Here is a 27,718-nt window from a genome sequence, read left to right on the forward strand (position 1 = left end):
AGGCTCTGAAGAGAAGTCTGCATTACTCAGGAATAGGGGGAATGGCATTTGGGCAGAGGGAACAGCATGAAGAAGTGTGGCGCTCAGAACCTGCCCAGTGGGTGGGCGTTTATAAGGAACGAAAAGAGTTTGGTTTTATCAAACCCCAAGTAAAAGAGATACCTGCGGGAGTGGTTGCAGCAGGAAATAAAGAGGGAAGTGGGGCTGTTTAGCAAAGGTCCCGACTGCCACACTGAAAAACTCGAGGCTTATTTTATTCCAGCTCAACCAAAATTTAGTGAGCTGTGCTAGAGGAGGGAATATGGCTGATGGCTTAGCATCCAGCAGCCCACTGGCGTCCACTTATTTTGTAAGCATGCCTGTCTCAAGCAGAAAGCTGTGGGCTCCTGCAAGAATATGCCTGCCTTTATTAGGGCCTGAGCTTTGGACGGACTTGGGAGGTACCAGCGTTGACAGCGCGCTCACAGTCAAGTCTGCCATGGGCTGAATGGTGCCTGGGCCCTGGGCCCAGGGAGCTTGGAGGAGGGGGCAACTGCTGGGTCTGGGGTAAACAGGAACAATAGCTTGGGGAGATCTCCCTGGGGGGCCAGCACTGCCCACTTCAGGGGGGCCAGCTGCCTGTAGAGTAGCTGCTGAGGGCCGTGCACACACTCCAGTCCAGCTTCACTCCCTGGCTGGGTGGCCTTGGGCAAGCAGTAACCAGTCTATGCCTCAGCTTCCCCATTTGCAAAATGGGGATAACGCCCAGAAAGGGTTATGAGAGGATTAAAAAAGGTGATGACTACAAAGCTGATGGCAGGTGTTCCTGGGTTGGGTTCACAGGATGAACATGTTTGAGCCAAGAGAGAAGGACCTTGCTGGAAGCGGGAATAAGCATGTACATGGGCAGGGTATGGGGAAAACCCCACTGAACTGTAAAAATACTTTTAATTTCATTTTTACTTATATAAATCACACCTGGATATATTTTCACTATAAAAAATTCATGTGATACAATAGCCAAGATATGGAAACAACCCAAATGTCCATCGAAAGTGGAATGGATTAAGATGCGGCACACATATGCAATGGAATACTACTCAGCCATAGAAAAGAACGCAATAATGCCATCGACAGCAATATAGATGCCACTAGAGATGATCGTATTAAGTGAAATGAGTCAGACAGAGAAAGACAAATCCCATCTGCTATCACTTATATGTGGAATCTAAAATATGGCACAAATGAACCTATCTATAAAACAGAAACAGACTCACAGACATAGAGAACAGACTTGTGGTTGCTGGGGGGCAGGCGGGGTTGGAGGGGGGAGGCTGGGGTTAGCAGATGCGAGCAATGACACATGGAGGGGATAAACAAGATCCTTCTGTGTGGCACAGAGAACTATATTCAATGTCCTCTGATAAAGCATAATGGAAAATAATATTTTTAAAGAGCGTATATCTATATATAACTGAATTGTGTGCTGTACAGCAGAAATGAACACAACATTGTAAATCCACTACCTGCCAATAAAAAAAAATTTTTTAAAGAAATTCGTGCGGGAGAGTCAGAACTAAAGTCCCCATTGCCTATGGCCCCCAGAAGTCAGAAACCAATAGCATTCAGCCTGTGTCCTTCAGAGGGTGTCTATGCAGTGACATGGGGCCTCCTGTGGACAAGGCTGTGGGCAGAGTTCAGAACTGGGTTTGGAGCCTGGGCCTCACGCTCCCAGAATTAAGTGAGTCAAGGAGGCTGGCTGCCGCGTATCTGCCACCCGCTGCTGCCCCGCGAGGCTGTGACTCAGCGACCCGCTCCCCCTCGGCTCGGAATCCATCACAGGTGGCTGACTCATGCCAGCACGCGCTGGGCTGAAGACAGAAAAGACGACGCTTTTAGAGCTGTGACTTAGGAACCTACGTCAGCATCTCTGATGGGTTTTAAAAACATATAGATGGGCCCCAAACTCTGGCCCATCCTGTCTCCCTCCTGGCGGGGGGTGGGGGGGGTGTTGCGTGATTAAACGAGGCGTCTGGGCTGCTGGGAGCCTGCTGGGGGCTGCTGGTGCAGCTCAAAACATGTGAACTCTGACGTCTGGTTGCTGGCTGACTTCCTGATGGATGGATAACGGGGCCATGGGGCAAGTTGGAGCCTGATGCTGGAAGATACGGCGGTGGGGGGTGGTGGCTGCTGACCTTGCCCGTCATCACGCTGGCTTTGTCATCTGAGTGCCCCCTGACGGAGAGCTCCGGAAAGGCACGGACCCTTAATCCTCCACGGGTAGGGGTGGGGGCGCAGAGGCTGCCCTGAGCTGTGACCTGGACTGAGCAGATGTGTGACAGATGCTGGCTAGAAGCAGCAATGAGCAGGGGCTTGGGAGACTGAGCAGGGGTCCTGGTGTCAGGCGGCCTGTGTTCAAATCCTGATTGCTGGCCCTTGAGCATATCACTTAATCCCCCAAGCCTGTTTCTTCAGGGAGTTGCAAGGACTAAGTGAGTATTTCATACAGCAAAGGGTCAGTGAGAACCCAAAAAGTGGCAACCTTTGTGACCCTTTCCTAGAATTCCAGCACTCCCCTGACCAGAGAAGACAGACCAGCTTCTCGGATGTCAGCCAGCCCTTTTATGAGGACACTTGCACCTGAGTGATGCAGGTGGCAGCTGATGAGCTCATGGACACCCCCACTGATGTGAAATAAGGCCGGCCGGGGAAGGGCACCAAGGCTTGTCCCGTCGCCACCGTGACACGTGCTTTGCGGATTTTCATTTGTTCACGTCTCACAGCCAGGGAGGGCAGTGTCATTATTCCCATTTTACAGATGAGGAAACTAAGGCTCAGAGAGGCTTAACTGCCCAGTCATGTACCCAGTGAGCATCACTGCCAGGATTCTTTTTTTTTTTTTTTTTTTTTTTTTTGTCTTTTTGCCTTTTCTAGGGCCACTCCTGTGGCACATGGAGTTCCCAGGCTAGGGGTCTAATCGGAGCTGTAGCCACTGGCCTACACCAGCGCCACAGCAACTTGGGATCCGAGCCTCCTCTGTGACCTACACCACAGCTCACAGCAACGCCAGATCCTTAACCCAAGGATCAGGGATCAAGGCCAGGGATCAAACCCGCAACCTCATCGTTCCTAGTTGGATTTGTTAACTGCTGCGCCACAACGGGAACTCCTCATTGCCAGGATTCTTGACCACTGGTCTGACTCCAAAGAGCAAGTTCCAATCCAGCCAGAGCCAGCGAGGGGCCTCACGGGTGCCTGTCTGAGGGGAGCCACCTGCAGCCTTGGGCATGTCTGCCAGGCTGGGGAGGGAATGGCGCTGGGCTACCCTCCAGGTGGTCACCCTGTCTCTCCTGTGCCCATCCCAGACTGGGTGCTGAGTAAACGCAGTCCCTCCTGTTCCCCATCTGGGGCGTGCATCTGTTTAACCCAGGGGAATCCCACCCCCAGCAGGGGAGGCCCCCACCATTGGGAGGTTTGTGTCTATTCATATTGAAGCATCTTTCAACCCCCTCTCTTATGATCTTATCTCTTCTCCTCCTTTATCCCCACTGAACGCCCCCTTCCTTCTCTTCCCAGATGCTTCAAATCACACATCGGAGAAGGAAATAATGCCATTTGCAGCAACATGGATGCAACTAGAGATTCTCATACTAAGGGAAGTCAGCCAGAAAGAGAAAGTCAAAGACCACATGAGATCACTTAATGTGTGGACTCTAAACTACGGCACAGATGAACCTTTCTACAGAACAGAAAGAGTCACAGACAATGGAGGACAGATTTGTGGTTGCCAAGAGGAAGGGGGGGAGGGAGTGGGAGGGACAGGGAGTTTGGGGTTGATAGATGGAAACTATTGCATTTAGAATGGATAAGCAATGAGGTCCTACTGTACACCTCAGGTAGATCCAATCTCTTGGGATAGAACGTGATGGAAGACAGTATGAGAAAAAGAATGGGCATTCCCGTCGTGGTGCAGTGGAAACAAATTTGACTAGGAACCATAGGGTTGCGGGTTCGATCCCTGGCCTCGCTCAGTGGGTTAAGGATCCGGCGTTGCCGTGAGCTGTGCTGTAGTCGCAGATGTGGCTCAGATCTGGTGTTGCTGTGGCTGTGACTGTGACCGTGGCTGTGGCCGGCAGCTGTGGCTCCGATTCGACCCCTAGCCTGGAAACCTCCATATGCCACAAGTGTGGCCCTAAAAAGTGGAAAAAAAAAAAAAAGAATGTATAACTATGTATGACTGGGTCACTACACTGTACAACAGAAATTAATGCAACACTGTGAATCACCTATACTTTAAGGAAAAAAAAAAAACCTAAATTACACATTGGCTTGAGTATTTACCTGTCACCCCATAATAGACCCTTAGTGCCACCAAGGGCAGGGACCACGGCTGTTTTTCTTGTACTAAGTGTGGAGTCAAGACACTGTAGCCATTCAAGAGAAGGACATGGGAGTTCCCGTCGTGGCGCAGTGGTTAACGAATCCGACTAGGAACCATGAGGTCGCGGGTTCGGTCCCTGCCCTTGCTCAGTGGGTCAAAGATCCGGCGTTGCCGTGAGCTGTGGTGTAGGTTGCAGATGCGGCTCGGATCCCACGTTGCTGTGGCTCTGGCGTAGGCCGGTGGCTATAGCTCCGATTCAACCCCTAGCCTGGGAACCTCCATATGCCGCGGAAGCGGCCCAAGAGATAGCAACAACAACAACAACAAAAGACAAAAAAAAAAAAAAAGAGAAGGACATAAGAGTTAATGAGCTGGGGTGGGGGCCGGGGCCACGGTCCAAAGAAGTCGGGAAGTGAAACGGTCAAGAGCAACAGAAGGACCACAAGGGGAGGGGCGGTCAGGGGGCCCCCTGTAGCATCCATGACAATGAGACCTATGGGGGAGCTGCAGCAATCCGGGTACACAGAAGAGGGCAGAGAGAGGACACCAGAGGCAAAGTGAGAGCCTGGCCCACCACCAGTGCCCCCGCCTCCCTGCAGCATGCCTTCCTCATCTCCAAGGCCCGCCCTCCACGGCGGCCTGCACCCCAAGGACCTGGCTGTGCAGCAGCCCATGCTTGCCCCCCTGCTGAGCTTTCCCTGCTGTAGAGGGCCAGTGGTCCACCCCAGTCTGGTGGCACTAGCCCTGCTTTCCTCCTACCCATCTGGCTGCTCCTTCTACCTCCCGTCCCCACTTCTAAACCCTGGCGTGCACCAGAAATCACTCCTCAAATCACATCCTTCTCAAGATCTTAGGTTCCCGTCGTGGCGCAGTAGAAACAAATCCGACTAGGAACCATGAGGTTGCGGGTTCGATCCCAGGCCTCGCTCGTTCGATCCCTGGCCTTGCTTAGGGGGTTAAGGATCCAGCGTTACCGTGAGCTGTGGTGTAGGTCGCAGACTCGGCTCAGATCTGGCGTTGTTGTGGCTGTGGCCTGTGGCTATAGCTCTGAGAACCTCCATATGCCGTGGGTGTGGCCCTAAAAAGACAAAAAGACAAAAAAAAAAAAAAAAAAATCTTAGGTTCTTACATTTTTGGTGCCACAGACCCTTTGCCAGTCTGGTGACACCTATGTTTTAAATGCTTTAAAAAATTTCTTTTATGGCCGCACCCAGGCATATGGAAGTTTCTGGGCCAGAGACTTAATCCAAGACCCAGCTACGACCTAGGCTGAAGCTGTGGCAACACAGGATCCTTTTAACCCACTGTGCCCGGCCAGGGATAGAACCTGCACCTCCACAGCAACCTGAGCCACTTTTTTTTAGGGCCGCACCCACGGCATATGGAAGTTCCCGGGCTAAGGGTCAAATCGGAGCTATAGCCGCCGACCTATGCCACAGTCACTGCAATGCCACACCTGAGCCACATCCGCGACCTACACCACAGCTCACGGTAACGCTGGATCCTTAACCCCCTAAGCAAGGCCAGGGATCAAACCCACATCGTTGTTAATGAATCCTAGTTGGGTTCATTAACCACTGCGCCACGACGGGAACTCCCCGCGGTCTGATTCTTAACCTACTGCACCACAGCAGGAATTCCTAAATGCTTAAAATGTTTTGAATGCATAAAATACATAGGATCCCAGAGGAAAGAAATGACATTTTAAGCAGTAATTAAAATAAATCAAAGATCAGCATATGCTTCTTTATTAATGCAGCAAATAACAAGACCTGGTTACTATAATTTCAAAACTTCGAACAATGTAAACGGTATCTTGAAAGGATCTGTGACAGTGTTCCCATGATATAAATACTGGCAATTTCTACTGGTGACAAGGTCGTGGGTGCTGCTAATGCCACCATTGTTTGTTGCCTAAATCACAGACGAGAACCCTAACTCAGAGTCAGGGCTTCATAAAAATAAACACGTCATCCGCCCCCCTCCCCCGCCATCCATGTTCGCAGACCTTGAATTTGATCTGCCCTCCCTGGGGTGTCTGTGAACCCCAGGTTTAGGACAGCATTCTACACCTCTCCCCAGGCAATCGAGTTTAGACCAGGGGTCCTCACACATGAGTGGCATCAGGATGGAGAGCTTGGTATAACACGGATTCAACAGGGCTGAAGCGGGGCCTGAGGATCTGCACTTGTAACAAGTTCTGGGTGATGCTGATGCTGCTGGTCTGGGGCCTCTACTTTGAGTAGTTCTGGTGTAGACCTACGATGGCCAACGTCACCTATTCACAGATGCCTCCCACGTTTACATCGCCAGCCCTGGGCTCTCTCCTGAACTCCAGAAGCACCTCTTCAACTTCCAATGTAACTTTTTTTTATTTTGCTTTTCAGGGCCACGCTTGTGGCCTATGGAAGTTCCCAGGCTAGGGGTTGAATTGGAGCTGCAGCTGCGGGCCTACACCACAGCCACAACCACACCAGATCCTAGCCACATCTGCAACCTACACCACCTAGTGGCAATGCAGGGTCCTTAACCCACTGATCGAGGCCAAGGATCAAACCCGCATCCTCTGGGATGCTAGCTGAATTTGGGACTGCTGAGTCACAACAGAAGCTCCACAGTTTAACATCTTCAAGGGGAATCCCAAATGAAATGTGTCCAGAATTGAATGGCTGAGGCCCAGGCTCCCCTCCCAGAGAATCCATGCTTTCCCAAGCTTCCACATCTAGGAAATGGGACCAAGTGGTTGTCAAGACAAAAACCTAAGAGGCGTCTTTGATTCCATTCTTGCCCTTACCACTCACAGCCAAGTGGCCAGTAAGTCTTGTTGGCTCCACCCCCCCTAACCTGGACCCTTCCCTCCAAGGCCACTGCCACAAGTTTTGCCCATGACCTCTGCTCTTGGCCCCCACACAGAGAGATGCCAGAGTGATCTTTCTAAAGCTGGCTGTCCAGAACTTTCCCTGATGATGGCAATGTTTCATAACTGCCATAATATGGTAGCCACTAGCCACATGTGGCTATGCAGCTCTTGAATATGGCTAGTGAGATTAAGGGACTGAATTTGACTGAGTTGGTGAACTCAAATGGAACTGTGGCTACTCTATTGGATAGTATAGTTCTAAAGCATAAGTCTGACTGCATTGCTTTTCTTTTTCTTTCCCTCTCTCTCTCTCTCTCTTTTTTTTTTTTTTTTTTTGTCTTTTTAAGACCACACCCACAGCATATTAAAATTCCCAGGCTAGGGGTCCAACGGGAGCTGCAGCTGCTGGCCTACGCCACAGCCATAGCAACGCCAGATCTGAGCCACATGTGTGACCTACACCACAGCTCATGGCAACACCATGAGATCCTTAACCCACTGAGTGAGGCCAGGGATCAAACCATGTCCTCATGAATACTAGTCAGGTTCGTTACCACTGAGCCATGACAGGAACTCCTGCATTGCTTTCCTGCTTAAAATCTTTGGAGTTCCCTGGTGGTTCAGGGGGTTAAGGATCAGGTGTTGCCACTGTTGTGGCTCAGGTCACTGCTGTGGCATGGGTTCCATCCCTGGCCTGGGAACTTCTGCATGCTGTGGGCATGGCCAAAAAAAAAAAAAAAAAAAAATCCCCCAAATCTTCAAATGGCTCCCATCACAAGCACCATAAAGCCAAATCAGGGGGCACAGCAAAGACCCTGTGTGGGTAGCTAATCAGCAGAGAGAGCCCCCATGAACCACACCCTGCCGGCACCCATGCCATTGGGTAGTCCCCTCCCACATGGAACCTGGGCCGGCAGGTAACTCCCATAAAACGTGGCAGAAACAATAGTTTCCACTTTAGCACTTCAAGGCGCCCCAAGCTGTCGTGGAAGAAATCCGCATGGAGGGACCCCCGGAGAGAGAGAAAGAGAGAGACAGGTACAGCGATCCCAAGTCCTGGGCCGAGCCTCGAAGCCAGCCGGTGGGGACTGCCGGGGGCGGGGGGGGCCCTCTCTGTCTAAAGGGGTCTTCAGCTCCAGATCGATGTTTCCAGTGAGACTCTGGCCCAGATGTTTCCAGTGAGACTCCACAGCCTCTGACTTCTAAAAGCCAGAAATCTGGACTCCTGGTCTTTTGATATGGGCTCTGGTGGATCTGGATGCCATACAGGGCAGAGGTAACTTGGCTTTGGTTTGGATGTGGCCAGTGAGTCCGCAACCTGTCGGGGATTCGAGGAAGGGCATCTGTGCAGAGGCTACAGGAGGGCAAGCAGAAGCCAGTGGCTCAGTCTGGCTGCAGCCAGGAAGAAGCGCTGTGGGGCATGGGAGAGCTGTGCAACCCTGGCTGATACTGAACCTCTCTGGGTTTCCTCATCTGTAAAATCACGCCCGCACAGGGTTGCTGAGACGCTCCACTGTGATAACACATAAAAAGAGCTGAGCAGTTCCTGTCGTGGCTCAGTGGAAATGAATCTGACTAGTATCCGTGAGGATGCAGGTTCAATCCCTGGCCTTGCTCGGTGGGTTAAGAATCTGGCGTTGCCCTGAGCTGTGGTGTAGGTCGCAGATGCAGCTTGGATCCCACGTTGCTGTGGCTGTGGCATAGGCCGGCTGCTACAGCTCCAATTCAACCCCTAGCCTGGGAACCTCCACATGCCGAGGGTGTGGCCCTAAAAAGACAAATTAAAAAAAAAAAAAAAAAAAGGTGAAAAGGGTGCTGGCCCCTGCCAGGCTTCCCTGGGTCTCCCAAGTGTACGCCTCTCATACTCTGGATTTGGGATCTGAAGTTCCTGATTCTAGCGACAAAACCCCAGCAATACCTAAATGGTCCTTTGGAGCCGACCAGGTTCTTCCAAACCCACCGTCACTCCCCCCCTGCTTTACTCCTCATCGCAGCCCTCACCACCCACTGAAACATTTTTAGTTTGCCCACTGTCTGCCTCCCTCCACCAGAACGGAAGCCCTACCAGCCCAGGAATGCCCCCCACCTAGTCCATGCCTTGCCGGAGCCAAGAACCCACCCGTGGAAGGTGCTTGATACAAGGTTTCTGAATGAATGACTGTGTAGTAGCTCATTTAATCACCATGTGAACTTTGCAGAGTCACTAACATCACTACAGTATTACTGTCATCACGTCTTCAGCCCAAAGGTGTGCCGCGGAGGTGAAGACGGGTGAAGCGACTTGGAGGGCTCTGCTTGGCCAAGAGGGGGTACCCCAGGCAGGATGCACACTGGGGCTCAGGGCTGCCAATCCCCCTGTCTTCTCCTTCTGTGTGGAGGAGAAGAGGAGCTCCTTCCTGAACCAGCCAGCGGGAGCGCCACACCTCAGGGAACCTGAACTCCCACCCAGACTCGCAGCAGGAAGAGCCAGGCGCCTGGGCGCTGGTCCCCAGCTTGTTAGGGCTCTGTCGCAGGGAGAGGGGGAGGGCGAGTGGGCACACAGCCCTGCCATCCACTTTCCAGGGTGGAAGGGGAGGCAGGGGGTGGGGAGCAGGTGAGAGGGGGCCGGGCAGGGTCTCCGTACCTTGTTGATGCTGAACTGCCCCTCGAAGCGGCAGCCCACCCCGTCGTTGAGCGGGATCTTCATGGAGTTGTCGATGTGGCCCACTTCGTGCCTGCCCATCTCATCCTGGATGTCCAGCCCGACCACTGCAGGAGCCGAGGGGGAGAAGCGTCACAAACACTCAGAGAAAAGGGACCGGCCCCCTCCCCTTGGGACTGGGACAGGCGGGGGCCCCCCCCCCCCCCCCGGCCCTCCAGGAGCTCACAGTCTAGGGCCCGAGTGTCAGCCAGCAGAGGAGGAGGAGAAACTGATGGCTGGACCGAAAGTGTGCACACAGCATTCCTGTCCCCCGCCACTGCCGGCTGGAAAGGAACCGGGGAGAGTCAGGGGAGGCAGCAGCTAAGGGGTCCACGGATGGAGGGCTGCAGGGCGCAGGGGTGAGGACTCTGCTAGATGCGAGGCTGCGGGGAAGCCGGCGAGGGGCAGGCTCAGAAGGTCACCTCGATCCTGGCCCTGCCTTTTAGCTGCCTTGCAACCTTGGCTGAGGCACTAAACCTCCTGATGCCTTGGCTTTTTTCCTCTGTAAGTGGAGAGGTGATAATCATTAAAAAGCTTCCTTGGAGAGTCAGGAGGATCCAATAATTAATACGTGTCGAGAATGCTCGCCCAGGGCCTGACGCTCAGGAGGTGGCAAGTACTTTATAAATGTCAGCACTTCCTCTGCCTCAGTCCCTGGGTTGCCGGGGCGTCCTTCAGGCTCAAGCGGTCCTGCATTCACAGCATCCTTTCCCCAGCCTCCATTCCTCCAGGCCCTGCCCTGCCCTCCCCGAGTGTGGGCCCTTTTCTCGGTTCCTCAGGGCACTAAATGGGAAACCTGGGGCCTGGAGTCCTGGTCCTGACGCTGATGGGACGCTCCATCACCTACTGCGACTTGGCTTCCCAATCTGCGGAATGGGCAGTCCCAGGCCGACTGTGTTCCCTGAGATGGTCCAAGGGGCATGTGGGGGCGGCAGGGGGTGGAGGGAAGGCTGGCAACTCTGACATGCAGAGATTTCCCTGAATGGAGCACTAGGAAACAGGCTGCAATACAGAGAAGGAATAGCTGGAAGCAATTTTCAGCGAAAATTGGAAAAGGGACAAAAAGGAAGAAGCCGCTATTCCTCAACGGGGATGAAAGGACACAGACGGTCTGTCCACAGAAGGGGGAGGGATGCACCATGAAAAATGAGGCTTCTTGGAGTTCCTGTGTGGCTCAGCAGTTAAACCCGACTAGCATCCCTGAGGATGACGGTTCGATCCCTGGCCTTGCTCGGCAGGTTAAGGATCTGGTGTTGCTGTGAGCTGTGGTGTAGGTCGCAGATGCGGCTCAGATCCTGTGTTGCTGTGGCTGTGGTTGGCGGCTACAGCTCTGATTCAACCCCTGGCCTGGGACCCTCCATATGCGGTGGGTGTGACCCTAAAAAGACAAATAGACAAACAAAACAAAACAAAACAAAAAAACCCAAAACCCCCCAAGGCTCCCTGGTCTGTTGTGCGTGGGAAATGGTGATGCTACAATAACGACAAGAAATGCAAGCAGGTCCCCATTTGACTCAGCAGTTCTGCCCCCAGGAGCCGTCCTGCAGACACAGATACATAGACACAGACACACACACACACACGTCTGGACAGAGGCTCAAGTCTCAGGGCAACCTTATTGGAAGTGGTGACAACTGGAAGCAACCCAACTGCCTGTCAGCAGGGGACTGGTCAGTGGCCTGGCCCCCTCTGGACTGCTGTACAGTGGGTCGGAGGAAGGAGCTAAAGCCAGATGTGGGGAGAGGCAGCTCAGAGTGGGCTCTGGGGCTATCCTGTCTATGTTCCTGGCTCCACCCCTACTGGCTGTGGCACCTCGAGCAAGTTACCCAACCTTTCTGTGCTTCGGTTTCTTGCTCTATCCTGGGCTTGATCAGGATAAAAACATGAGGATTAGGATTTCAAAAAATTAAAAACAGAACTGACTAGGGGTTAGATACTCTTCCAAGTGCCTTTTCTTTTCATACATATTGAATGAACAATATATGTATTGTATTTTTAGGGCCATACTCAAGGCCTGTGGAAGTTCCCAGGCTAGGGGTCCAATTGGAGCTGCAGCTGCTGGTCTATGTCGCAGCCACGGCAATGCCAGATCTGAGCTGCTTCTTATATTTACACCACAGGTTACAGCAACTCCGGATCATTAAGCCACTGAGTGGGGCCAAGGATGGAACCCACATCCTCATGGATACCTGTCGGGTTTGTTATAGCTGAGCCACAACAGGAACCCCTCAAGTGCCTTTTCCATAAGAAGGAACCATCTGGCCATTCCTATGGAATAGGTAATATTATCAGGCCCATCTTTTACTGGGGGACACTGAGGCACAGAGAGGTAGGTTACTTGCTTGAGATCTCCCAGCTAAGAAACAATGGCGCTTGGATTGGAACCCACAGAGTCTGGATCCAGAGCCCACACCCTTTGGCCCCTCTGCTAGAACAGCTCTCATCTTAAGCACTAATACAGCTAAAGGACTCAAGACAGGGCCCAACCTGGAGTAATAGCTGAATAAGCGGCAGCTGTGGTTATTATTTAACTAGTATTATGAGTAATAGAAGAGTGGCTCCAAGATGTAAATGGAAAAAACAAGACACCCCAGAAAAGTCTCCTGTAACTGAGTCCCCAATTATATAAAAAGGAAAAAAAAACAACAAAAAACAAAACAAAACAAAAAACCAAACATGACTTATGTTTGCAGACAGACAGAAAGACACATTCCCGGGGTTGGGGGAAGGGGTCCCAGCTGCTAACAGAGGCTTCCTCTGGGGTCGACGGCTTGCTGGGAGGCCTGTGTGCTTCTTGTACTTTTTTCTTTCTATATTTCTGTATGTTGAACATGTATCATTTTTAAAGATAAAAAAATGTATCCCTGTATTAGCTGTGTAACAGAAAAACATTATTTTTAAAAGCAGGATACGAGATTGCACAGGCAGCATGAGCTCAGCCATGTTTAGAAACGCACGGAAGGGAAGGTCGATGGGACGGAACGGCGTCAAATGTCAACTGACGCTGTCGTGGGGGTGGAATTATGGGCAATTTCTTCTCTCTCTGCTGCTCCAGATTTTCCAAAGGTACAATGATGAGCATGCATTTTTTTTTCCTATGATAAAAACTTGAAGTTCTCTTAAAGAAAAGCCCAGGTGCGGGCTCCTGCTGGGGTGGGCAGGGCCTGCTGGGCTGGCGCAGCCACCAGCTTGAGGCCACCCAGCCCCTTCTGGGTGGCCACCAGAGTTGGGATGGAGCCTGGAACCACGTCCCTTCCCTCCTTCCCTGCCCGCCCCCACTGGCCCCAGTCCTCTGGCCTAAACAGTTCCTTGTTCCAGAGGACATGACCAGTTCCTGAATGGGAAGCTGCCAGAGGAATTATTTTTCCAAGAGAAAGAGAGAAAATAAAAATAAAACCAACCTATTTCAATAGGTTCTCTGGCTTGGGGCCCACCGTGGGCTCAAAATGGTGATGTAATTCTCACCAAAAGCAGTAACAGGCCTGCCTCTGCCTACCTCTGCCGCAGACCCACCCAGCCTTCCGCCCTGCAGTGGGAAGGCGGGGGTGAGGGGAGGGGAGGCAGGGAGGAGAAGGGCCTGCAGGAGGTCTGAGCCAGCCTGGGCAGAGGGACAGCTGGAAACCCAGGCCACTCGTTACCGACTCTAGGAACCAGCTCACCCGATCCTCCCAACAACCTCAAGCAAGAGAGCCCTGTGCCCATTTCGCGGCTGAGGAAACTGAGACTCGGAGAGGTCACCTTAGCCAGGTCACCTTGAGTAGGCAGAGGAGCAGAATCTGACTCCAAAGCAGACTCCCAGTGGGCTTTGCTTTGTACAGGGAATTCATTTGTTTGGCTGGAGCAAATGAGAAACAACCAACCAACCCAACCACAGAGACACACAATGGAGGAAGTGAATAAGGAAGTTTCCCATGGCTGCTACCAGCTCAGGGCTGTACCCTTTTCCAAGTGACCACTCTGGGCTGGTTGGAGGTCCTCTTGCCTTGGGATGACCCCCAACCCTCCCAGCACACCACCCTGCAGCCGTCAGCCAAGGATATGCCTAACAGCCAGCCTCCTTGCTACCAGGCGGGACAAACGATGGTGTCATTGACACGCCCCGGCTCCCCTTGGGATCAGGCTGCAATTAGACCTCAGCCCAACACACAGCTCTGCCGCTCCTGCCACCTCCTTCGTGCCCTTGCAGGTTCCTCCTGACAGCCCCCTCTCCATAAATCACCTGCCACAAATGGAGCCTCTGCTTCTTGGGAACTTGACCCTAGAGACGCCCCCACACCTACATGGCTGCTCTCCAGAGGTCACCTCTGTTAGCAGTTTCTTGTGTGTGTGCACAGGAACATCTGAGCACATCTTCCCCCTGCCCCGCTCCACTGGGGAGAGTTTCCTGCTGCCTGTTTTGCAGCTTGCCGTCCCCTTGTCCTGGTTATCTCGCCATTTCTGCACACACAGCACTGTCTAGGGGAGGTGTCTTGTCGGAGCAGAGGGAGGCTGGCGATACTCACACTCGCAGTGCAAATTGGGTAGACTGATGTTCAGGCTGACGTCAATTTTGCCCCCGCTATCCTTGTCCGGGTCATCGACGTAGAGCTCGTTCACGCTGAGGGAGACAAGGACAGAAGCCTCGTTGAGATGGGGGCATCCATCGCGGCTGCAGCGGACAGCCAGGGACACTTCGCTGGGAGAACCAGGACTCCGGTCTGGGGGAAGCCTGCACCTGCCGGGCACAGGGGAGCGGGGCTCCTATCTCCGTGGTGCTCTCCAAATGCGGGCCTTATCACTTACAAGGACAAGAGGGGGACCGGACGGGACGGGGACGGTGGAAAGAGCATAGCTTTCAGAGTCAGGTGCATTTCCCAACGCTGACACCGCCGGGGTTTTTTATGGAACTCGAGCAGATAACGTCACCTCTGTGGACCCATATGTTAAATGGGGATACCGCCACCCACTGCTGTAGCTGTTGTTTTAATTATGTGGGATTTCACATCAGTTCCCAGACCAGAGACTCAACCCAGGCGGCAGCAGTGAAAGCACCGAATCCCAACCACTAGACCACCAGGCAACTCCCCATTACCCACTGTTAACAGGGCGCTCTGAACACTCAAGTGAGAAATAAGACCGTACTGGGGGTCACGGCCTGGCACCAACAGGCTCACAGTCCTGACTCCCTCCTGTCTTGAGCTCCCCTCCCCCACTGGTTGGGAAGTTGTGTGTGTGGGGGAGGGTCCCTGGGGGCTCGTTCTCAGTGTCCCAGCCTTCACAAAGCCCTGGGATGGGCACCAGGTCTGAGACACAGCTAGACTAATACATGCATCACTTTCCTGGGGCTGTTAGGACAAATGATCACGGAGCTAGTGGTTTAACACAGCACACATTTATTATCTCATACTTTGGGGGAGTCAGAAGTCTGAGACAGGTCTGTGGGGCTGACCTCCTTTTGGAAGCGCCAAGAGGGGAATCGGTTTTCTTGCCTTTTTTGGCTTCTAGAGGCCTCGCTCAGAGCCCCTTCTTCCACCTCCCAAGCCCACCCGCCCGTGTCTTCTCCGCTCTGGCCTCCTAACTTGCTCTGAGAGGGACCCTTGTGCTTCTCTGCCGCCCACCTGGACAACCCAGGCCATCTCCCAGCTCAAGACCCTTGACGTAATCGCATTTGTTAAGTTCCTTTTACTTTGCAAGGTAACATGGTGGCAGCTTACAGGGACAAGGACATGGGTGTCTAGGCAGGGCGGGGGGAGACAGTGTTGGGCAGGTGGCTCCAAAGACAGCCAAGACACCTTGGCAGTACATTGGGACCTGCCAGCAATATGCTAAGTATTCGATGGCTATGTTTTGAGTGCTTACTACCCATCAGGCAGAGAGCCAGCGAGGAACCAGACAGACACAGTCCCTGCCTTTGTTGAGCTGAGAGACCCTGCTCACTTCTTAAATAAACCCCTTACCCCTATCTCAATTGCCGCTTTGATGGAGGGACCCACAGGGTGCAGGGCCTCTGGGGAGAGGGGGCTGGGAAGACATCCTTGAGGAGATGGGAGCTCAGGTCTGAAGGATGAGGATGCTGTGCCAGCAAAGGGTGGGGGGCGGGGGCCCTTGGGCCAGCACGTGCAGAGGCTGGAAGCTGGGGGAACTGGACGAAGGTCACCTTGGCGGCAGTGAGGAGCAGAGGGAAGTAGCTGTGATGCCGTCGGAGAAGGGGGAGCGGACAGGTCAGGCACGGAGGCCAGGGTGAGGCCTTCGGATGGGATCCCAAGCTGCCTGGCACTTTGAAAGGCTCCCCCGGTGGCTTTCAGGACTGACCAGAGGGGTGATTGTGCACTAGGGTGAGCTGGGAGGCCACTGCAGTGGTGCCGGTGGGAGACGGTGGCCTGGCCTGGCGTGGTGGGGATGCAGGGAAGGGAGGGACCCACAGATGGACGGGGCGGGGGCGGGGGTCGGGGGAGGCATGATGCAGGGGGACTGCCACGTTTCTTTCTGAAATCATTTGCTGGGTTAGGAGCCCTTGGAAGAGGAGCAGAACTATGGGGGAAGGAGGGGGTACCGAGTTCCATATGGCTGTGCCAAGTTCAAGGTGACTTGGGGACATCCCTGAGGAGCGGCTGAGTGGACACCAGATGGCGGTGGCTGAAGCCCACTTCCGATTCCCAGGTAACGCCCCACGGGGAGAGGACACAGAATCTAAAGCCTGGCCTGATGGGCAGCTGGGGGCAGTGCTCAAGGTGTCTGGGTGGCGGTTCTTTGAAGCAGAAATCAGGCCCTGTGGGTCCTGTCCACAGGCTGTCAAAGAGAGAAGGATTGCTGGCTCTAAACAATTGGATTCCAGAGCCTGGCAAATGGCCCCTTCTTTGGGAACAAATGGGTCAGGCCAGGGCAAGAGCACCTCATTTTCACTAAGACCCTGTCTTTGTACCCCTGGCTCTCAGTGTGAGAGCTGCTGGGCGATGAACAGGAAACGGTGGGCTCCAAAAACTACCTGGAGCCTGCTTCCTTGTAGGGGGGTCCCAAAGACCTTCCCAAAGAGCAACGGACTCAGCCTAGCCTTCAGATCGCTGGGCCCCCCAGCCTAGTAAGCCAGGCAAGGCCCAAGCAGACCCAGGTGCAGTCACCTTCTCCCCTCTGTTCCTGTGAACTGTCCTGATCCTCATTTAGAACCAGGATACAGAGGCTCAGAGAAGGTGAGTCCCACCCCCGGAGTCGCCCAGCAAGACCTGGCCTAGATGGAATGCCAACTCCGTTCTGCCCTCCCCTGGGCTCTCCAGGGCTCACGCTGCCTCCCTCCCTCTTGTCCTCAGCATCCAGGGTCAAGGGTGAAATTGGGGGAGGGGGAGAGAGCTGGAGCTCGGAGGCCACAGGGTGGGAGAGAGGCAGCAGGGGCCTGTGCTTGGCCGGCTCACGGTGTGGGGCCACATCAGAGATCAGGAAGAAGTCAGGAGCCAGCGGGAGAAGAGGGATCGGGGCCTTCGGAAGTTCCACTGGAGAAACAGCAACTTCCCCAAAGCCAAATGCTGCTCCTCAGCCTTCAGGGCCCAGTTCCCACCCCTGCCTTAATTCCCAGCTCTCTAGGGTTGCTGGGAATGAGATCGATGTGTCACAGAGGGAGCGCCCCCAGCTTCCCTTTCCAGCTGCGTGACACTCTTCCGAGAAGGGACTCACCTTTCCTACCTGGGAGGCTGGGCCGTGCACACCGTGGGATGATGTTAGCCCCTGGCAATCCTCGGAGGGTGACCTCAGCACAGAGTGAGGTGGATCCCAGGTGCGGCGCCAAGGTGAGCTCACCCTCGAGGCCCCAGGAGGTCCCCCCTGGCCCACGGAGCCCAGGCTCCCAGGGGCTGAAGTGCTGGGGAGGGATGGAAAACTCACTGGACTGCAGAGCTTGGAGCCAGTCTGGTTATGTAAGGTCAGAACTGGCTGCTCCCAGGCGCCTTCCTGAAGGGCCCTGGGGCTGCAGGATAAACACAGTTCAACCACCTGTGCCACTGGCCTGATGAGGTCAATACAGCTGCCTTCTGCATCCAAGGAAAATGTTCCAGGGCTCCTGGCTTCCTGCCGCCCCCTGCCAGGGCCCTCTGCACCACTGGCAGGTGTCTGCCAAGGCTGGCTCACATCCTAGCCGAACTGGCTTTTCTTTTCTTTTTTCTTTTTTTTTTTTTTTTTTTCCTTTTTTGGCTGCCCCAAGGAGCTCCCGGGCCAGGGATCAGATTTAAGCTGCAGTTGCCACCTTAGCTGAAGCTGCAGCAACGCCAGATCCTTAACCCACTGTGCCGGGCAGGGATCGAACCTGCATCTCAACGCTCCCAAGATACCACTGATCCCGTTGTGCCACAGTGGGAACTCCAGAGTTAAACTGATTTTAAAAGACAAATGGAGGCTAGAAATCAGCCCACCTAGAAGGAAAAGCAATGCTTTTCATGGATTCACCACTGCTGCTTGGGGCCAGACTCCTCCTGTCATGGGCATGGGCGGGTGATGAGAACTCGTGGGGGCAGTGGCAGACAGATGTAGGCTCACCTCCTGGCTCTGCCACTTGGAAGCTGGGGGAGCAAGTTGCCTCACCTCCCTCAGCCTCGGTTTCCTCAACTGTAAAGCTTAGGGAGAGCTCTCTACGAAGTGTGAAGAGAGGCAAAATCACCAATGGTACTGGAAGCCAGAATGGTGATGGTGGGTTTCCTGATTGGGAGGGACTTAGGGACCCTCCAGGTGGTGGGGATGTGCTATTTTGATGGGGTGATGGTGACACAGGTGTGAACACAGGCACGCATTCATCAAGTGTCACCGTTAACATTCATGCACTTTGCTGTGTGTACGGTCGACACACCTCATACACCTCGAGAGAAGAAAGAGAAAGAGAGAAGGAAGGAAGGAAAGAGAGAGAGAGAAGGAAAAAAAGAGAAAGAGAGAGAGAAAGAAAGAAAGAAAGAAAGAAAGAAAGAAAGAAAGGAAGGGAAGGAAGGAAGGAAGAAAGGGGGAAAAGAAAGAAAGAAAGAAAGAAAGAAAGAAAGAAAGAAAGAAAGAAAGAAAGAAAGAAAGAAAGAAAGAAAGAAAGAAAGAAAATAAGGCATTTCCATCGTGGCTTGGGGGAAACAATTCTGACTAGTATCCATGAGGACGCAGGTTCCATCCCTGGCCTCGGTCAGTGGGTTAAGGATCCAGCGTTGCCGTGAGCTGTGGTGTAGGTTGCAGATGCGGCTCAGATCCCGCGTTGCTGTGGCTGTGGTGTAGGTCAGTGGCTACAGCTCCTGATTTGACCCCTAGCCTGGGAACCTCCATATGCCGCAGGTGAGGCCCTAAAAAGCAAAAAAAAAAAAAAAAAGAAAAGAAAAAGAAAAGAAAAGAAAGAAAAGGAGAAAGAGGGGGAGAAAGAAAGGGATAAGGCTCCAGCTACTTCCCAGGGCCGGCTGAGGACTGGCAGGCTGCAGGCTGCCCGGGGCCGGGGCTCCGTATGTTACCCACGTCTGAGGGCCTAGAGCACCGGTGCTAGGTAGGGCTAAGTGCCAAGATTTCTGGGCGAAGATAATAAGGCAGCATGCCGAAATTCCAGGCTCTCGGGGTTCAAATCCTAGCTCCCCTGGTTGGTTGACCTTCTACAGTGGGCTTTGCCTTCACCAGCCTCAACTTCCCCAGATGTAAAGCGAGGACAGCCACAGACACACTCCTAGAAAACAGTACGTGTTCAATGAATGTCCACTGCTTTTACTGTTACTACGAATATCACACTGCTTACTGAGTTGCTAATGACAAGAACAGCGACAGTATCTACCTCACAGCTTTGCGGCAGCCCCTGGTATATTCTAACACCCGCACGAGATGCCCCTGTTCTGGTGCCAGGCACTGCCGCTGGGACCTTTCACACGGCGGCTCTCACTTAATCCTCACAGCAAACCAGCTTTTAAGAGGGGTCGCTGTTCTCTTTTCACAAGAGTGAAACGGGGCTCAGAGGATGAGAGATCAAAGACTGGCCGAGATCACACAGCCGGGAAGAGGCAGAAGCAGGAACTGCAGTTAGAGTCACTGGCACCCGGGGCCAAGCTCTTTCCACGGCGTTCCACCGATGGGACAGGAATCAATCACAGACAGAGACTGTCCCCAAGCAGACCCGTGAAGCAGACGGGTGATGCACCATATTTCCGATAATCTCCAGACGCCCAACCTACCCTACCCGTGGCCCAAGTACCTACAGGGCATGGAGGTGCCAAGGGGTCCACTCCCTTTGTGTCCCACAAACCTCCCTTTGTCACCCCAACCCACTGTTTCCCTGTGGGGTGCAGTGTCTGCCTCCCTCCCACTCCCCCCAGGGCAAGGGCTCCTTGAGCCAGCAGCAGAGAGCGCATGCTCACAACCTGGGGCGGGGGGTGCACATTCCAGGTGGGGGATGCTGGACTGCATCGGATGTCATCGGATTGCGGACTGATGGCGTGGGGGTCAGTAAGCAGTGGCCATGTAGGGCGAGAGGAGGAGAGGGACTGGGGCGGTATGGGTGGGGGGAGCGTAGGTGGAATGTAACGGAGGGCCTTGAAATTCTAGGCTGAGGCGTGAGTCCGATGACATCGACGGAAAACAATTTTATTTGCTTTTAGAAGAGCACTTGAATAGTTCAGATTCCTGCCCAAAGTCGCTGACCTCTATGCTTAATAATCTGATTTAATGGAAACTTACACAGCAGCAAGGCTGGCAGGAAGGGCCTGGGGTGGGAGCGGAAGGCAAGGTTATGCAAGTGAGTGCTGGGGACCATTCCAGGTGTAAGCAAGCACCTGTTCCCCACCAGCAGGATGTCCCGAACCCAACTCCTTGCTGCCCCCACCCCTTTCTCCACAGCCCTCACTCCAGGACCCTCAGCCCCTCTGCCTAGGGTCGCTGCCCAGCTCCCTGTCCAGGCCTTGGCCTCCAGGGTCACCCCACCCAAAACCCATCTTTGCAAGAGGTGATCTTCTGAGGCATGAACCCGATCCTATCACTCTATGCTCAGAAGCCTTCAGGCCTCCCATGGCACCTCCATGTGACATGACGGCTCTCTTCCTGGCCCTGGCTCACAATCCGGCCTCAGAGTTGGTAACCTGGGCTCCCAGGGAGCCATCCAGCTCCTCCTCCTGGCCAAGCTACTGGCCTCCCCACTCTGGGCCAGCTACCAGAGATGTGAGGACACAGTTCAAGGTGATGTCCAAGTTCCAACTCGGTGGCCAATGGCTTCCTGTCTGCTTGGCCACCTCCCCCAGGAAGGGTGTATCCAGGCCTTCAGGTCTTCTGAACAAAAGGCAGCAGCTCCCATGTCCCTGGGCTTCAAAGTGCTCTGGGTAGAAAAGGGTGGGGAGTTCACGGTGTGGCTCAGTGGAAACGAATCTGACTAGCATCCATGAGGACACAAGTCTAATCCCCGGCCTGGCTCAGTGGGTTAAGGATCCGGCGTTGCTGTGAGCTGTGGTGTAGGTTGCAGATGTGGCTCAGATCCTGTGTTGCTATGGCTGTGGTGTAGGCCGGCAGCTACAGCTCCGATTTGACCCATAGCCTGGGAACTTCCATATGACATGGGCGCGTCCCCCTCCACCAAAAAAAAAAAAGAAAAGAAGAAAGAAAAGGGTGGGATGCAGAGGCCTGGGTACCGAGTCTAGGCTTTGGCATCACAGGACTGGGTTTGACTCTCACTAATAACCTCATCGTGGTTTTAGCCTCCTGGTGCCTCCATTTCCCCAGCTGTCGAGTGAGACTAATGCTAACAGCAGGCCTTGGTGCAAGGGGTTTTGTGACCATAAAATGAGACGAGGATTGTAAAGTGCGAACGTAGGTGGTAGGCACAGGGTCGCCTCTTATAAACCATAACTGAAAAGTACGATGAGCTGTATTAAGCTATAAATTATCAACGGAGAGTTCTAGCGACTACATCTTCTTATAAATCCTCATCAGGTTAATAATTAAGAGCAGACAGAGACTGGGCAGTCAAAGGCTGGAATGTTCTGCGGCCACATTCTCTGAGGAGGGAGGTGCCACTCCCCTGGAAACGTGGAGCATCAGGGCAGCCTGCGGGGCCACTTTCCCAAGGATAGTCAACAGCCAGGTTGAAGTCCAACCACCCAAACAAACAGGCCTCCCTTGCCCGCCCGGCCAGGCCAGAATAGCCTCTTAGGTCACTGATAACCACAGGCCAGGGCTGGAGAGATGTTGATCCAACCAGCAGTGACCTCATTTCCTTGGGTTACAATCTCATGGCGGGTTGGGGGGGTGGGGGGCCGTGACCCACTGTGGTCACAAAACTGCCAGGGAGGGCCAGCCACCCAGAAAAGGAAAAGAATTGTGACCCGCAGTCCTTCCGGGATCAGCAGGGCTTCCCAAGGGTCAGAGAAGCTTCTGGTTGAGGACCAAACTCCCAGGCACAACCTTTTCTGCCTGGATTGTTCTGCGGAGTCCTCACCCCCGAGGACTGCCTTTGGCAACCCCTGCATCTTGCTCAAGAGGCCGTGGAGACCAAGAAGGCATCAGGGTCCCGGTAGCATCACGGATGGAGCCTGCGGCCCAGACAGGTGTCTCTTTTCACCCCCTCTCCCCTGCGCTGTCAGTGCCGGGGGCCGGACACAAGGCAAACGCTCAATGAAAGGCCCCTCATCTTTCTTCCTCTCCAGGGATGTGGTGGGACCAGACTGTCCAGAATGCCCCCAAGAGCCAGGAAGAGGAAGTCCTGGAGGAGGGGAGCAGGCGGGGCAGCGGGCACACACTGTGCTCCTGGGAAAGGGGCAGCCCTGCCCTGGTCCGTGGAATGAGCTTGCTCAAGGGCCCTGCACAGGGCGGCTGCAGTCACCAGCTGTGACATCAAAACGTAGCTCTTGGGGCGCTGCCTCAGCACCTCAGTGTGTTCAGCTGACCTCGGCTGAACATACTGCCCCTCCGAATGGTGGCAGGACACAGGGGAGGCCCCTTCTTAACTCGAGGGCAGGGACAAGGAAATGAACATTCACAGGGACCTCATGACATGCCAGGGGCTGAGCGGCCTCCGCGCCTTTCTCCTGTGAGATGGGGACGAGGTGTGAAATGAATAAATGCCTGAAAGGATATGGATGAGCAACGGGGTCCCTACTGCCCAGCACAGGGAGCTGCGTCCGATCTCGGGGTAGAACAGGACGGAAGATGCTATGGGAGAAAGTGTGGACATCCATATACGTGTGTGTATATATCTAAGTGTATGGCGGGGTCGCGATGCTGTACAGCATAAATTGATACACACCGCACATCAACTCAACTCTAACAAAAGAAATTTTCAGTCTATCAGGCACTACGTTAAGTACATTTCAGGTAAATCACCTTGTGAAATAAAGCCTTATGAAATAGGACACACCTTCCCCATCTCCGATCCTGCTTTGTTTTCTCTTCAGAGCCTTTATCCCTAACTGATACATTCCTTTTTATTCAATGTTGATGATCTGTGTCCCCCACCTGCATTTTCTCTAAGCAGGGAGCCACAGGCGGTGAACAGGCAGACCTGGCCCCTGACTTTTGGGGGCTCAGGACCAAGGCTGATTCCCATCAATACAGGGCAGTGTACAGGGCCCAGCCTGACTTGGTCCACCTCCTGCACGGTCTCCAGATTCTTCTCTGCCTGCTCGCTCTGCTTTAGACACACCAGCTCTCTATCTGCTCTTCCCATAGACCAGGTAATTCCTGCCTCAGGACCTTTGCACTTGCTAATGTCACTGCCTGAGATATATAAAGCCTTGCACCTGGTACCTGAGACACAGTCAGGGCTCCCTCCTTGTTGCTGTCACATGGGTACCCCCTGTCACCTTGCTCAGAACATGGGAGGCCTGCACTGCAGCCCCCTTTCCCAGGAACGGGGTGTGGCATACAGCAGGTGCCTGGCACAAGCAGGCCTCAATCTCTGGCTGCTCTCTCTGCTTTCACCTCCAAATCACAATGGGATGACCCCTGAGAGGTCCAGTGGCCCAAATGTGCAAAGACAGGAAGACACTTGACCGGGACAGAGTCAATTCCAAGACAGAGTCAATTCCCAGGGAAACAAAATCCTTCTCTGACCCCTGCCTGGTCAAGGAGTCGTGTCTTGGGAAGCCGACAAGCCTCCCCAGATGTGGAAAGGAGCCTTATCTCTGGCGCACCCTCCCCTGTTTGGCCAGCAATACTGGGCCCCAGAGAGGTTTGGCAACCTGCCCAGGGTCACAGAGCAGGTGGTAACTGAGCAGAGCCCTGGCCCTGGGTTTCCCAAGGCCTTGTCCAGTCCTCCTTCCACCACTCCATAGGGCGTCTTGGGGCACGGGTGCCATCAGGGTTAAAAACCCGCTCCGAGGAACAGAGAAGACAAATCCACCCCCTCCTGACCCCCCCCCCCCAACCAAAGGAGGGCAGGGTGCTGTTCAGAAAAGAGCTGGGGTAGGGGTGGAGGGGCCCAGACTGATTCTCCTGTGGGAGCAGGTCAGGGCCAGGTCCCTTCACCCCTCTGAGCCTCAGTTTCCTCATCTCTAAAGAGGGGGCGACAACCTCCCAGGACCAGCCGAGGGGTTAAAGCGGGTCGTGGTTATAGGGCAACAGAGACCCTCTTGGGCGCTCAGCTCTGTCTTCAGGGTCCTATCGTCTGATGGCTGAGAGGGAGGCAAAGGAAACCAAGAAATTCCGTAAGTGAAAAAGAAAATTCCAGTGCTGGACAGGGGAGTGGGCAGCCAGAGGCCCCTGAGGGCTTTCTGGGTTGTAAACATGGAAATGAAGAGGCTTGGAAGCCAGAGGTGAAGGCAGGAAGCTTCTGGGTTTAATTCATCTCAGAGGGGCATCCGATGAGGCCGTAACTGAATAATTCCAAAGGCATTCGGGGTTACACAGGCCCCGAGCATTTACTAGGTTATCTGAACAACGGCTGATTCTAGGAATCGGGGATGGATTCACCATGCGTCAGTCGCTGCCAGGAAGCCCGCACTGATTCCTCACCCAGTGTGGGCCTGGGGACAGGGAAGGGGGCTTGGTGGTGGGGGCCCGGCTCTGATGTCAGAACCTCACCCCCTCTCGGGTGGAGAGCTGCCTGTCTTCCTTCTCTGAATTCTTCCAGCTCGAACATCAAACGAGCCTGGGATGACTCAGAGGGAAAAAAGCCCACTGGCCAAACACAGGGACGGCAAACAGGAGCTTCCTCGACCCCAGAAGGGAACCAGCGTTTTCTCTTCAGCTTTAACAAAGCAACCTTGGGTTTGGCTCTCGGCTTTAAAACCCTTTTAAGAAACAGAGGAGTGGCTGATGCCACAGGCTTGGAAACGCCAGATGGAAGGTTTAGAGGTGTCTCTCCCTTGTAAAGCCCCTTTCCCCTTCTCATCTGCCAGTCCCCCTCCCCCACCGAAAGTTCTGGAACGCCCCTTGGGGAGGGGGGTGGGGGGGATGTGACTTACATTTCTGTTGTTATGAATCCGGTAAGCTCTGAGAGGAAGAGGAAGAAGATGAAGAGGCAGCAGCAGATGGAGACTGGAAGAAAGAAGGCAGACGCACAGTTAAGGGGGGGGGGCACTGATGGAGGAGGGAGCCCCCCCCCCCCCAAGGAAAGCTGCTTACAGGGAAGGGGACAGAGGCCCAGACCCTGCAAAGCCCCTTATTCTTGGCCTTGATAGGAAGCTTCCCCACTCCCATAAAAGTCAACCACCTTGGGAATGGATCTGACCTCCCTCCGACCCACCCATGTACAGTGACCCCCACACAGGCAGACCCCGCAAGGGGCCAGTCCGACTTCCTTCCACAAGGGCATTTTAATGCAGACATCAGTCAAAAACCAAGGGCTGCACATCGGTGGCCCACAGATGTATTCTGTTTGGCTCGAGTGACACATATTTTAAAATCTGGAAGTTCCCGCTGTGGTGCAATGGGATGGGCAGAGTCTTGGGAGCCCTGGGATGCAGGTTTGATCCCCAGCCTGGCACAGTGGGTTAAGGATCTGGCATTGCTGCAGCTACGGCCTAGTGTTGGGGACATGGCTCAGATCGTCAGTGTCGGAAAATGAGACACATGAACACGGGGAGATCTCGACACGGCTCTTTCCTTCTGCAGAAGGGCGCGGGTGCTCAAAGAGCGCCGTGCAAAGAAGAAAAGACCCTCCCTATTTGTCCCTAACGCAGGCGATGTACCTGTCCCCTTCCCATGGGTCAGGTCAGGGCACACATTCTTCTCGGTGGGCTAATGTGAAACGAATTGTTACTGGGAGAAGAGGGAAAGTGGGGGGGGGGGTCGCAGGAAGGCGTTTCAGTGAAACTAGAGCCGCTTGGAGTCACCAAGACTTCCTTTGATAGAAAAGACATTATGTTACTTTCCACACTAGGTTGCAACTGTGGCTTGGATCTGATCCCTGGCCCAGGAACTCCATATGCCGTGGGGCGGCCAAAAAGCAAAAAATAAATTAATAAATAAAATTAAAATTTGGAGTCGACATTGAACAATCCGGAGATATCACATAGCAGTCCAGATTTCCGGCTGCTCCAGAACACTTGAGCCCTTGTTCCCGTAGGAGGTATGAGCTCACCAGTTTGCCACAGGCCCCACCACTCCCTCTTGCTGCCCTGCATCTGCTGAGGCGGAGCATCTATCACCACCCGCTGTGGTACCATCGATGTTGTGCCGCTGTTCCCATCAGAGGCAGGACAATGAGGCCACCCAGTGCTATGCTTTAAGAGAAGAGGCAGCGCTTCATGGGAGAGAAGGATGGTCCCGGAAGTGCAAAATGCAGAGGACGAAAGGCGTTCCCGGTGGGCCCACGTCACTTGTATTTACCTCACCTGCCTGGCCCCTGATGACGCCGGAGTTTGTGACCTTGGAGTCATTCCCTGGGACAGGACATAACAAGTGCCCCAAGGCTGGCCCCCAACTCACCACCAGCCCCATCTCCTGACACTCCCCCAACATCTAACCACCCAGCTACCCCACGCCACGTGCTGTTCCCTAAATATGTGGTTCCTCTATCTGGAATGTCCTTCCCCATTGTCCTTCCTCCTCCTTGGTCATCCTCTCTGCCTGGTGAACTCCTACTCATCCTCCCAGGTAGGAGCCCAACGCAAATGTCCCTTCTGGTGGGAAACTCCTCCCAACCCTCAGAAGTGGAGCTGGTCACACTTTACTCTGTATTCCCAGCTTCCATTTGAACCCTTTTTAAATGTTACTGGTCATCTGTGGCTGTCCTTTTCTTTAGACATCCTGGAAGGCAAAAACTTGACAGCTCAGTGCCTAGCCTGGGGCTGGGCACGCAGGAGGTCACAATGAGTTGTGGGCATAGCAGGGAGCCGGCTCCCTGGGGAACAGACCGAGGGCTGAGTGTGCTGCATCTGGCTTTATCCCAGAGGCATGGGGGGGAAGGGCTCACACAGCGTGGGCCCACCTGCTGTGCATCCCTGGCTAAGTTACTTAGCCCCCCGCCCCTACCCAACACCTCCGTTTCCTCATCTGTAAAATGGCAGCACCAGCAGCACCTGCTTTATGGGGCCGACTGAGAACCTCCACACCACAGAGGCTGGACTTGAAATAGTGCCTGGCAGGTAATGAGAACTGGAGCATTAGCTCATTATTAGGATTTTTATCAGTGAGATTTTGGAGGGTGGTCTGGTGATTGGGGGAAGGTGATGCGGCAAAGGGTTGACCCTTAGTTTCCTGCAAAGAAAAAAAAGTTTCCAGTCCCACCTGTTGATTTGCCTACAGTCCTTTTTTTTTTTTTTTTTTTGGATCCTAGAATTTTTACTTGTCTACACCCAAAAGTGTTTCCTTCAGAAACATGTGCCTATTGAAAGCAGGAGGGAGGAACAGACTCAATTTAAAGCTTTTTTTGTGTGTGTGTTTTTGCCTTTTCTAAGGCCGCTCCCTTGGCATATGGAGGTTC

At 53.8% G+C, this 27,718-nt stretch overlaps 1 protein-coding gene across 2 annotated transcripts in view; it reads right to left on the reverse strand.

Annotated features, from left to right (window-relative positions):
* Window positions 1–27,718, reverse strand: part of ERGIC1 (endoplasmic reticulum-golgi intermediate compartment 1) — a 119,751-nt gene that overhangs the window by 31,657 nt on the left and 60,376 nt on the right. For both annotated transcript variants that reach the window (XM_003134052.6, XM_013990648.2), the window contains exons 3-5: window positions 25,257–25,329; window positions 14,403–14,497; window positions 9,844–9,968 (exon numbers count right to left, since the gene is read on the reverse strand). In XM_003134052.6, the coding sequence (XP_003134100.4) occupies window positions 9,844–9,968; window positions 14,403–14,497; window positions 25,257–25,329 (293 nt within the window). The remainder of the gene's footprint in view (window positions 1–9,843; window positions 9,969–14,402; window positions 14,498–25,256; window positions 25,330–27,718) is intronic.

The sequence above is a fragment of the Sus scrofa genome, chromosome 16 (assembly GCF_000003025.6).
Source record: "Sus scrofa isolate TJ Tabasco breed Duroc chromosome 16, Sscrofa11.1, whole genome shotgun sequence".
Taxonomy (NCBI): domain Eukaryota; kingdom Metazoa; phylum Chordata; class Mammalia; order Artiodactyla; family Suidae; genus Sus; species Sus scrofa.